The sequence below is a fragment of the Peromyscus maniculatus genome, chromosome 19, assembly GCF_049852395.1.
Source record: "Peromyscus maniculatus bairdii isolate BWxNUB_F1_BW_parent chromosome 19, HU_Pman_BW_mat_3.1, whole genome shotgun sequence".
In the NCBI taxonomy this organism is placed as follows: Eukaryota; Metazoa; Chordata; class Mammalia; order Rodentia; family Cricetidae; genus Peromyscus; species Peromyscus maniculatus.
In genome coordinates, this window is record NC_134870.1 from 35,478,336 (window position 1) to 35,491,235 (window position 12,900).

At 37.8% G+C, this 12,900-nt stretch overlaps 1 protein-coding gene across 3 annotated transcripts in view; it reads left to right on the forward strand.

Annotated features, from left to right (window-relative positions):
• The window catches only part of Spink5 (serine peptidase inhibitor Kazal type 5), a 58,556-nt gene that overhangs the window by 15,387 nt on the left and 30,269 nt on the right, over positions 1 to 12,900 (forward strand). For all 3 annotated transcript variants that reach the window (XM_076555182.1, XM_076555184.1, XM_076555183.1), the window contains exons 5-12: positions 450 to 577; positions 2,349 to 2,412; positions 3,075 to 3,202; positions 4,475 to 4,541; positions 7,737 to 7,864; positions 9,423 to 9,510; positions 10,420 to 10,547; positions 11,783 to 11,861. In XM_076555182.1, coding sequence (XP_076411297.1) covers positions 450 to 577; positions 2,349 to 2,412; positions 3,075 to 3,202; positions 4,475 to 4,541; positions 7,737 to 7,864; positions 9,423 to 9,510; positions 10,420 to 10,547; positions 11,783 to 11,861 — 810 coding nt within the window. The remainder of the gene's footprint in view (positions 1 to 449; positions 578 to 2,348; positions 2,413 to 3,074; positions 3,203 to 4,474; positions 4,542 to 7,736; positions 7,865 to 9,422; positions 9,511 to 10,419; positions 10,548 to 11,782; positions 11,862 to 12,900) is intronic.

Below are 12,900 nucleotides of genomic sequence, written 5' to 3' on the forward strand. Positions count from 1 at the left end.
AATTACCTGCAGAGATCACACAGTGGTAGCAGTAGAATTGGGAAGCTGGGAAGCTGGCTTAATCACTATCCTAATGTATCATAATGGAACATTTTCTCTAGTTTGTAATTTCAGAGGGTTTCTATGTCCATTATCTGCTGAGGCTCATTATTACTCTATGGAGGCTACAGGCAGAATTTGGCTACGACACAGTGTGCTCAATTTCATTAATGAGGGCTTGGCCTATCTCACTCAGACAGCAGGTGGCTGAAACCATATTCAAATCTTTTCTTTTCAAATCTAATCCTATATCTGCCTTCACACTACAGTTCATTGTCCACAATTTTATTAGCTGGCTGATCTCTATATTTATCTTTTCTGCAGTGAGTTACATTCTGGGTTTAACATACTAATCTATTTATGTGTCTAAGGAGTATTCTGACTTTTTGACATTCTTGTGTCTCTTGCAGTTGAATTGTGAAGAATTCAAGCAAGGAAGAAAAGATGGAGATTTTGCCTGTACCTCTGATGCTTCTGCAGTTTGTGGCACAGATGGGAAAACATACCGCAACAGATGTGAGCTGTGTGCCCAGAATGAGTGAGTAATCTATGAAAAAGACATGATGTCTGTGAAGTTGCATGACATGTTCTCCTCTGTATTATTTGTAATTCATTTGCTATAAATTAATCTCCAATAGACTGTTTGCACAGCATCTTTTCCTACTCTTTCAGGGAAATGTGCATAGTAAAACATTTTATATCTTACAGAGTACAGTTGTTTTGGCAATTACCACAGTCTCTGTGAAGTAAACAGGACATGCAGATACAAATGCATACACATATATAGATGCTACACATATATATGCTATGCATATCTATCTTCCCTCATCTATCAGTCTGTTATTCTCTGATTATATTCTTTTATGTGTAGAGTGTCATCATCATCAAATGACATTTAAATAATCAAGAAATTAAAATATCATATAGTATGTAATTGGAAGTTTGAATATTGAACTTTTTGCCAAATAGATATCATATCTTACTGGCCTACATTATCCCCTGTGTTCTTCCTCCACCCTCAGTGCTTGTTATGGTTATTAATTTTCTTTACCAATAAGATGCACACCTGCTTTGCAGCCTTTGTTTATGACCTCAGACTTGAATGAACTGCTCTTTTGTTTCTGGAAACACAATAACCAATGTTCAAGAAGGCTAGCAGGGCAATAGTTACTCTTTGAGATTCTGAGTGTTTTGTTCCTTCTTATAAAGCTCTCAGCAAAACAAAACTGCAGTTAGGCCTTCTGATCTATTCATGATTGTATTTGCAGACTGCTCTCAGCAGTCACCAAGAGTGAATATACAGAAATACAAAACCCAGGGCCAGTGCAGGTGGTCACCAAGCATGACAACCTACATTCCATCCCTGAGACACACATGGCAGAAGAGAGAATTAACTCTAACAGGTTATACTCTGGCTTCCACTTGCATGATGTAGCAAGAACACCCACACCCTGCCTCTCACACTAAATAATAAATAAATTGACAAATAAAGCAATATAATTTTAAAATAGAAAAGCTAATTAGGCAAATAAAGAACATTCCACTTTTTCATAAGGCATGCATCTTATGATACTACTTTAAACATACTGAACATTTAATTCTTACTATATCTTGAGAGTTCCTAGCTTAAATTTTTAAATCTCTGATCCATGTGATATTTTCTCCCAGAATACCATATGACTCATTGTATTGCTTCTTGCTCTGACTTCTAGAAGACTTCACATAATATTCCAGGTTACTTTGAATACTTTCTATCAGCCTTCATACCTTGAAAATATCTGTTTTTCCTACTATCCTTCCATTTTTAATTTTGTTCTAAGCTTTTTTTTAACTGTTACACACATGCTGAATTATAAACTTCTTCTATAGAAAGTAGAAATTATTTTACACTTATGCTTCTGTTTTTGATATTCTTTAAAGTTCTACTAGTTTGAGCAAAGTTAGTCATAAGACTTTACGTACATTCCATGAAAAATAAAATATAAGGTAGCACAAGAGTCCTAAAATGAAAAAAAAGATAAATTAAAATTGAACGTTTTATAAAAATTAACAATGGCAACCACAAACAACAAAGTTCTTGGAGAGGTACCAACCATCTACTATAAGCCTGAAATGTAGCCGTCCAACATGACTCCATTTCCTTATTATGTTTTAAAGTTATAAACAGGGGCTCTGACTCTGCAAGCTAAATAAAGAATAAAATACGACACGGTTTTCAGCTATAGAGTAATTAGAATACAACGAGAAGGTGCACAGGATGGGCACTTCTATCATGTGGATTCCTGTGTCAATGCACTTTTTGATTCCAGGAAAAGCAAGAACCAAGTTGACATAAAAAGTGAAGGTGAATGTGGCAGCAGCACTTTAGAGAAGGTAAGGACAAGTGCCAGTGTGGGGAACACTGGCTTCAATGTGAAGCTACGGTTCTCAACCTTCCTGATGCGGCGACCCTTGAACACACTTCCTCATGTTGTGATCACACACACACACCCTCACACACACATACACAACCATACAGTTATTTAGAACCAGAGTGGCCAGTTTACTTTGGTAGAAACCTCAGCTTGGGCTCTCACTGTCAGGAATCCTTACAGAAATGAGATTTAGACTAAATAAATATTTTCTAGCTAAGATTCCGTGAGTTTTTGATGTTAGGGGAAGATGAAAAGTACCATACATTTCACACTTAATTTTCTAGTTCAATACCTATCCTTATTTTAATAGTTTGATACTTTCATCCCTGAAGTTACCAGCCTCCATCAAGTCTTTCAGTATATGTTGTTTTTAAGGACCTCTTTGTCTACATCACCTAGGACACTGTGAACAGGTTGAGAGTGAGGACAGTGATCCACTTGGGTTCTAGCATAACTCTCACTGTTTTTCTAATAAGCGAATGTGTAAGCGAACAGTTCTGGACTTACACGTGAGTTACACAGACACCCAAAGCTGTTTCTATGTGACCAGCATTTTCTGAAAGTGGAATTGCAAGCACCCAATTACACCTCTATGCGCCATCTCCCTTCCCTCTTCCTTAGGATGTGTGCAGTGATTTTCGGGCTTATGTGCAAGATGGAAGACTCGGATGTACGAGGGAAAATGATCCAGTCCGTGGTCCTGATGGGAGGACCCATGGCAATAGGTGTGCCATGTGTGCTGAGCTCTTGTAAGTAGCCTCCCCAGGTGGACTTATGAGGATGCCCTTATTTCCTTCTCTGGGAGCCCCAGAGTGATAAAGTCCTCTTCATGTTGCATGTGATCTTTTGTCTTTTTAAGTGAGATAGGTCTAGCTCCAAGATGGGCTTCTTGTCTTTTTCTTCATTTTACTGCAATCTTCCTAAAAGAAAAATTTGAAACTTCATTTTAAAATGTATAATTCCTTTAAAAAACACAGTGTTTTATAATATAATACTTTAAGACTTGGCGGCAAGGTTGGAGCAAATAAAGAGGAGCGAGAATTGATACTCCCTACATACTTTGTTTAAATGTGCTTTAATGATATCTAATGCCTTATACACTGATTTTTTTTTTTTTGAAAATAAAAAAGACTGACTTGGAAAGCACTTAAGCACTGGATAATCAAAATTGGTCATTTGACATGTAGGATTTCTTTGGACTCATATAGGGACCCTCCCTGAGTAATGACACCTAATTTAAAATAGTATCATAAAGTGGTATCAATAATAATGAGGATTGATGAAGATAATATGATGTCTGGACTTATTCTTAATGTAGAAGGTAAATCCATATAAAACAAGATCTATTGGCTTAATTTTTCCCTGGGTGCCTGAAACTTGCTTACCTAGGAGGCACGAGTCTTCAGTGTTCAAACTGCCCCAAATTCTGTAGCTTTTTTGCTCCATTTATTCGTCATTTTCTATCCTAACAGAAAAGGAGAATCTGCCTTTTCTAAACTGATTTCCTACAGCATGGGCCTGGGACAGCAGAATGAGTCTACTAATGGGTCACAGATGAGGTCCAAAAAGCTCAATTCAAGTTTAGCTTTTAGCAATAACCCTGCTTTGACATGAAGGCAAACCAATATCTGGTTTAGAACGTTGCACAGGAGGGTGTGGTATGGCAATACCTGAAAGGCTCAGCTTGGTTTCACCCTTGTCATAGCATTGTTTCAAGGCTCTTGGTTCTGCCTGTTAGAGGGAATTTTCCTGGCAATCTTCTGTTTGTCACTCAGGGTGGCACACCCATTTGGCTCTACAGAACAAAGCTTCTAATTGACTTGCCATGAGTCAGCTTCACACCCTTCCTTATCTTTGGCAATGTCTTGGTCGCCAGCATCCAGGACAGGGAAGTGTTTGCCTCCTGTGAGTGGATCGGTTTCAACAGGTTATAGTAAAGGACGTGGAAGCCCCTAGTGCTTAGAACAGGGTGGACAGTGAGAAGATGACTGGACCATAAACAGATTCTGTTCCCTTGACAGTTTAAAAGAAGCTCAAGAAAATGCCACGCGTGAGAGAGAAAGTAGAATTCGGAGAGATGCTGAGAAGGTAAATGGTTTACTGCTACAGTGTAGCATGTGGGCCTGTACTTGTGGACAAAATTGGATTTGTACCTTTGAAGGAACACAATAATGCCATTGTCTTATAATATTTCATATTAATTAAAATTCCTCACATACACTTTTCTTTCTTTCTTTCTTTCTTTTTTTTTTTTTTTTTTTTTTTAGTTTTTTTGAGACAGGGTTTCTCTGTGTAGGTTTGTGTCTTTCCTGGAACTCACTTGGTAGCCCAGGCTGGTCTCAAACTCACAGAGATCTGCCTGGCTCTGCCTCCTGAGTGCTGGGATTAAAGGCGTGCGCCACCACCGCCCGGCCAAATACACTTTTCTTAGTATAGTTATCAATAGGGTCATTTGAAACCAGCTCTTCTCATCTAAAGTTCAACACTTATCAGTCTTTCTTTTATCTTTTTCCCCTCACAAAAGAAAGAAAAAGAAATCTTATACACACAAAATTATGTTGATCTCTTTTCCGTTTATTAATTTTTTCAGGTTAGCATACAAAAAAATTGATTGCATGGTGGCATTTTCCTCCATATGTACCAGTATACTTTGTGTTTGGTCATTCTGTCCATTTGTATCATCTCTCTCTCTCTCTCTCTCTCTCTCTCTCTCTCTCTCTCTCTCTCTCTCTCTCTTTCTTTCTCTCGGTACAACCATTTTGCTTTGAATACATTTTTTTAAACTTCAAGCACAGCATAAATTGGATAGGAAAATTTCTAAAGAGTTAAGTTTCTTAGGCAATATATTTAATGGTGCTTACTCTAAAATTCTGTTGAAAGAAATGGAGCTATTCACTTTTCTTTGTGGCCATTTTTCAGTAAGACCCTTCTTGATAAAGGACTTGCTCTGCTTAAATAAAGACCTCAAATATTGAGACAGTAATTTAAAAAATACTCTTAAAATCACATTTTGTCCCATTTGTTTGATGTTATAAATTCAGCCTTGGCTTCTTAAATCACCAGGGTTATTAAACCCCTATTTCAGTGGGAAGGATAGCAGTGACTTAGCTGAATGACTGTCCTTTTGTTAGAAAGAGGAGACACCTGGATTTTGGTTTCATCCTGCCATGCTGTGGGCATTGAGAATAAGCAAAGCACCTCCTTTCTGGGCCCCAATTTTGTTGTCAGAAGAATAAGGACATTGGTTAAAGACCTCAATCTTACCTTCTGGTTGTGTCATGTTCTCACCACTGATACTCAGAACCCTCCACAGACCATTCAACATTAGCCAAAGATGGAATACAATGCCTTTTGTAGGGTTTGTGTACCTCATCCTGAAACTCTGGGCTAGCCTGTCATGCTTCCCATCTATTATATGTAAACAGGGCTGTTTTCCAGCAAGCCCTGAGCATCCTAGCCTCTTCCTCTTGGTGGCCAGGGTCATTAGGCACCACTGGGCTGAGCAGGACTGCTTTTCAATGATGGCTCAATGTGTGCCCTGTAATTAACCTGTCAGTGGGTTGCTCACAAAAGTGCTTCTTCAGAGCCTTCTTGAATGAATCATAAGTTATAAACTGAAATTATCATTGTTGCTGTTATGGAAATCATGGAGCACTGATTTATATGACCGTGTTATGGTGATCAGGTGGCTGCTTTTTGAATCTTATTCCAAGTTTATTACCCAGAAAGTGTAGGGCATCCTCATCTCTCCTTTCAAAATGAGTATCTTCTTATAGTGCAGAAAGGATTTAAAAAAAGCATCTTCAGGAAGAAATTTGAACTTCAAATACAAATCAAAATATTTAGCTAGAAAAATCTTATTGTATAGGTGGGAACACCAAGGTTCCAAAGGCACTATGACTTTCCTAGAGTCACTTACTGAGTTAGATCCACAGCACACTTGCCAATGTCACCTTACCCTTGCTCAGCAGCCCTGTCTGCTGCTTACACTGTCTTCACTGAGGTGGAAAGTGTAGCTGGAAGTTTTCCTGTGTCCCATCCAGTCTGCAGCCACTCAGACCCAAGTAAACACACAGAGTTTATATTAATTATAACTGTTCGGCCATTAGCTCAGGCTTACTACTGACTAGCTCTTGCACTTAAACTCAGCCCATTTCTGTTCATCTATATGTCACCATCTTTTCTGTGGCTTTACCTGTGTGCCATTACATGCTGCTCCCTGGAGGGTGGGCTGGCATCTCCTGACTCAGCCTTCCTCTTTCCAGAATTCTCTTTGTCTGCTTATCCCGTCTATACTTCCTGCCTGGCTACTGACCAATCAGCATTTTATTAAACCAGTGTACAAAAGCATTATCCCACACCATTTCTGCTTTTCTGTTTAACTGAAAAGGAAAGTTTTAGCTTTAACATAGTAAAATTATATATAACAAAACAGTTATCAAGCAAGAATTACAATTACAATAAGAAAGATTAAGGTGGCATAGTTAGTTACTGTTTTTATAGATTAGGCTACAGTAAAACAATATATACTAGCTCATATAGAGGCTCTCAAGCCTAGTAGTGGGTGTGTGTGTGCACATGTGCTTGTGTGTGTGTGTGTTGTGTGTGTGTGTGTGTGTGTTATCTTTACCAAATAGAATTCTGAAAGTCCAGAACCAAATTATCAAGAAGCCCGGCAACAAATCTCTTGTACTTTTTTGAGAGTATCAGTTATTTTTTAGAATTTCTAGGTAAGTATAGTTCACATAGGTCAGGGTAAAGGGGTTCCATTCACTCTCTTAGATTTTATCACCTACAGAGACAGAAATGGATATGGTTAATTGAAGCAATGTACACATGATGGCCAGATACCACCTTGCTTCTGTCTCTCTGCAGATGAGGTTAAATTGGTCTTGACTATGAAAATACATTAAAACAACTATTTTCAAAAGTTCAATATTCTCATTCTGTTGGGCTTGTGTGAGAATATCATGAAAGACCTTTTTATTTCCATGAATATTTGAAAAAATAAGAACTGCTTTTAGTTTTAGGAAATGCATGCTAAGCCTTACTGTTTCCACACCCTTTTTCCTTTTAAAAAAAAAGTGCACCACACAGATGCTACAAATATCAGTTAACTTGCTAAAATAATTCACTTTTAGATAATTCTCATTTAGATAGTGTTATGTTAATCAACATTCCCAGAATTGTCATTCTGTGATTACAAATCTATTATTCAAAATGCCAAGATTGAAGACCAGAAAATGACAAATACGATTGTTTGTTTCCCCCCAACCCCCAAAGGAACTTTGTAAGGAATTTGAAAACCAAGTGAGAAGTGGAAGACTCTTTTGTACCCGGGAGAGTGACCCAATCCGTGGCCCTGATGGCAAGATGCACGGGAACAAGTGTGCTCTGTGCGCTGATGTTTTGTGAGTATAAATCAGCTACTCTTCAGTTCACTGAGAAGGTGGAGATGCACAGTGATGGATGGGTGACAGCAGTCCTGGGTCAGGCTTTTTGCCACTGTGATGTATTTGAACAGATTTACATCTTCTTAAAACCATAAACCCATCTGTCAAATGTTATATGTCGGTGTGTCTGAGTAAACTAATTCCATTGTCCAGTTGGAAAGCAGGTGGACATCCTCGGTAACACCTGTGAGTCCTGTGCCTTTGTGACCTTTTAGTGAACTAGTCATAGTACAGAATGGGGAAAGATTTTATAATCAGTAATTAAAGTCAGTGTGTCAGGACTGATAGGGCATTTAAAAAAATTCTTTACACTCATGTTATCATCTGAGAATATAAGTCACAGACAAAGACCTAACCCACAATACAACTTATACAGGCCTCATTATACTTTCAGCTCCTCTGAATTATGAACTTATGAACAAAGTTATGAGTTAAAAACTCATGTTTTGCTGTTTGTTTACTTTTTTGAGAGAAGTCTGTAACCCAGGTTAGGCTGGAACTCATTTTCTAGCCCAGACTATTCTCAGACTCATGACAAACCTTTGGCCATAGCCTCTAAAATATTGGACTTACCAGGGTGAGCAACCACATTGAGCTGAGTTCGATGACCTCTTTTTTACATGTTGTCTTAATGAATTAAGTTGTAGACTGCATTAAGACTGTCTCCCTTAGATAAAGCTTTTTGCTTCCTAGTAGAAAATCAGTCTTCACAATCCTTAGTTATGGTCTTTCATAACCATCATCACAATCAGCAATTACATAGTTATTTCTAAAATTATTAGTTGACTATTACTTCTCTCCAAGGCTATAAATTCTAAGAGAACAATGGATAGGTTGGTGTTGTTTTTCTAGTGTTTTCCCAGGCTGAGGGCATTGTTGTCCCCAAAGTAGGTACTAACTGAATGATGAGTGAGTGAATAAAAGTGTACATGAATGAAGACCCTGCTGCCCATAAGCTTAAGTCTACCAGTGAAGCAACACATGGGTCTGTGTACATACATTTACATACTTCAAAACAGAATGAAACCAATTCAGCAAAATAAAATTCAACAATAAAAACACAGATATAAAGCTTATTTCTATTTAGAGCCTGGAATATCTCCTTTAAAAAGCACAATTTAAAATGGGGAGGTTTAAGAGAAAGAAAAATGGCCGGGAGGCGGTGGCGCATGCCTTTAATCCCAGCACTCGGGAGGCAGAGCCAGGCGGATCTCTGTGAGTTTGAGGCCAGCCTGGGCTACCAAGTGAGTTCCAGGAAAGGTGCAAAGCTACACAGAGAAAACCTGTCTCGAAAAAACCAAAAAAAAAAAAAAAGAGAGAGAGAGAGAAAGAAAAATGTTTATGCACATAAGCATGTACTTGTGTGCACATGTAGATATATATGCATGCAAAATGAAAAGGCCTTTTTGGAAATATGAGGTACCTTAAAAACTCCATTGCTCAGTCTATGTCTAGTGAATATTGTGCAACACGAAGATTCAAAACCTTTTCTCTTTATTTATTTATTTTTCTCCAGCATGAGACAATTTTCTGAAGAAAAAAGTAAAGCAGAGAAAAAACAGAGAGATGGCGAAGAAAGGGCTAAAGCTAAACTGGAAATTGAGGTGAGGATTAGTGAGCCAAGCTAGCTGGGACTTCTGTGTGTGAAGATGTGTACAAGCACGCTACTTCTGAACGCACTGTCAATGTGTTGAACTATTCTTTGATTTTTTTCATTTGTGATCTCTCCCTACCTTCCTCCTTCCCTTACTCCTTCCTTCCCATTTAATAATCTAATTAATTTATTTAACTTTCATCTCTATTCACTCATATTCTCCACAGACCTGGTTGTTAGTGTTTCTAAAACAAAGACTTAATTATGTTATGCTTTATTATAAATATTTATCATGGTCTCATTTCATAAGAATAAAGCCTAAATTCCCCCTCAATGTGTGTGTGTTATAACTGGTTTTCAAGGTAACCTTTTTCAGCTCTTTCAAATACTTCCTATCACTACCCAACTAATTCTTAACTGCCACATTCATTGAAATGTTAGATTGTCTCAAGAAAATATGCTAGTCATTGCCTCTATAACTATGACAATGATAATTTTTTTAAAATTTGGAAAAATTTTTCCTTATGATTTTCCTGAAAATATCCTCAAAATAGAGCTCAATCAAAAGTTCTTGGAACTTTTATGCATCATTCTTTTTTTTGTATTAGCATATACTTACTTCAGACCTTAAGTTTGTATATGGCAATTACTAATTCTTCCCAGTTGTCTAGAAATGGAAACTAAGGCATATTCATACTTATAACTATGAATATACTTGTTAAGTATGTATGACTGTGAACACACTTGCTGCATGTCAACATTACAAGGATAGACTTACAACTTTTCTAATGGCCAAAATCTTTAAATTCTTTGTTTTCCTCTTTGATTCTTCTTGTCAAGTAACATTTATACACCATGCTGAGAAATACAGATGTAGAGCATAGTCCCGCACCTTAAATATCTAATTTTCCTTGTTCAGAAACGCTGCAGTGAATTCCGGGATCGTGCAAAGAACAGAACACTTTTCTGTACCAGAGAAAATGACCCTATTCAAGGTCTGGATGGAAAAACACATGGCAACTTGTGTTCCATGTGCCAAGCTTTCTTGTGAGTATGGAGTTTTGAGGTGTCAAAGAAAGAAGACCCTTACATATGGCCTACTAGGACCAGCTTGTTTCATTCATGGGAAACTGACTCAAAATAAGCAAGGCAGTTGAGTAAGGTACATGGAGAATGTTAATAATATAGAGCTAGGGGTAAATGCTTCCAGTTACTTGCTTTGAGATGCCTTATTTTCTGTTTCTTAATCTGGAGCCATGTTACAAAATGATCCTGTATAAATATTGGAGGTTTCATATGCGACCCATCTAAGCATCTAGAGGGTTAAGTTCCAACACTATGATTTAACTGAGTTAAGTTGCCCACAAGTAAACATACCATACACAACCACAAACACCTATGAAATGACCTTAAGTGGTATTTTACATGCTGTGAAATTTCTTAGCAACTTAGAGCTACTATCTCTCTTTCACAATTTAGAATACTGCTCATATTATTTCACTGAACTCAAATTAAGTACTTGATTATATTTATAATATAAAAAATTTATTTTTGTTTTCATTAATAATCATATATATTTTAAATGCCACCAATTACCTGTAGATACAATATAATTTTGTTTCATGAAGCCATTTGCATTATTTTAGTTTATCAATGTATGGAGATATATATGTATGTATGCATATATATATATATACATATGCTCACACACACATATATGTAATATATATAATCATTGGGCTATATCCATCTGTCTAACTTTTGTATTTTAGATAAAGCAGCCATGCATGAGCAATATATTTAAGTGTAAATAAAAGCAAAAGTACATGATGTAGGAGATAGACCAAAAATGTGGGAGAAGGCATTGGTGCACTCTGATTTGAGAGCGTGGCTGAGGCCAGCCTACCTCTCATCTTCCTTGACAATAGAGCAGATGTGTCGGTGTGCTTTCCTAAGGTCTTTTTCAGCCTCTGGGTACAAGGCCACTGGTATCCCAGTGTTGATACTTCTTTGATGGATGCTGATAATCTTTTTCTCACCACAAACAGAAAGACGGTTCATAGAAAGCAAGTTTACAGACCTACTACTGCCACCATTCTTTTGATGGGGAAACTCTGAAGACATTATAGGATCATTGAATATTGCAAGCAGTTTTGTTACTTCTTGTTATTACACAGTGATAAAGGGGCAAACTCTTCATCCCCAGGCTGAGAAGGAAGAAGAGATGATCAATGTGCAAAAATCAGCGGATCCCCTTTTTTACTTTTTTTTTTTTCATTCAGTGAAGCAGAAGCTGAGGAAAAGAAGGCTGAAGCTGAAACCAGAAACAGAAGAGGGTCTGAAGACTCGGAAACATATGCCGTGAGTGGGATCTACCTTGTCACTGTGCTGGGCACATTTGCTAGGGTCTAGCTGAAAGTCATAATCCTTCAGTCTGAAATGAAGTTGACATGAATGTTATATGAAACTGATACATTCTTCCTTTCAAGAGAAACACAGTGGAAAGTGAAAACTAGAATGTAAGAATTTGAGTTTTACTCCTAGTTTATACACAAACCGCTTTCCAGGGAATCTCTCCATGTATGCTTCTTGTGATGGATTCTTGAAACTTCCTATCCGAGTTAAGATTTAAAAACTTGATTTCATAAAAGCATGGCTTGAAAGAATAGCATTTACTTTATGTGTGTGCCTGTGTGTTTGTGTGTGTGTGTGTGTGTGTGTGTGTGTGTATGTGTGTGTGCATGTATGTTCCTGTGCATGTGTGGGTGCATGGTTACCCAGGAGCACATGTGGAGGGTAGAGGTCAGAGGACGATTTGGAGGAGTTGGTTCTCTCCATCTGCCACGTGGGTTCTGGGGATTGAACTCGGGTCATCAGACTTGGTGACAACTGCCTTTGCCTGCTTAGATTCTCTCAGGCCAAAAAAGCATGATTTTTAAGTCTGAAATGTTGCAATAGTCATCTTCAGAGACTTGCATGTCTTCTCATCACCTATTGTTTCAACGATAAAAGTCTTCTACATTTAGACTATCCTTTACCTTACACTACCATTGAGATAATACAGAAACTATCTGCATATTGCTTGTCTTGCTTAAACCCCACACTGTAGGTCTAAAGAGATGACTCACAGGAACAGGTGCTGGGTGACAAACTTGACACTTTGAGATCAATCATTGGAACTTATATTTTAAAAAGTAAAGCTGGATGCGGTCCATTGTAATCACAGCACTCCTATAGCAAGATGGGAGGAGAGTCCATGCCTAGAAAGGTGGACTGAAGCAAGAGCCAACTCCTGAATGTTTCCTGTGACCTCGGTGATGTGTGCCTTGAGACCTTCACACACACACACACACACACACATACACACACACACACACACACACACACACACACACACACA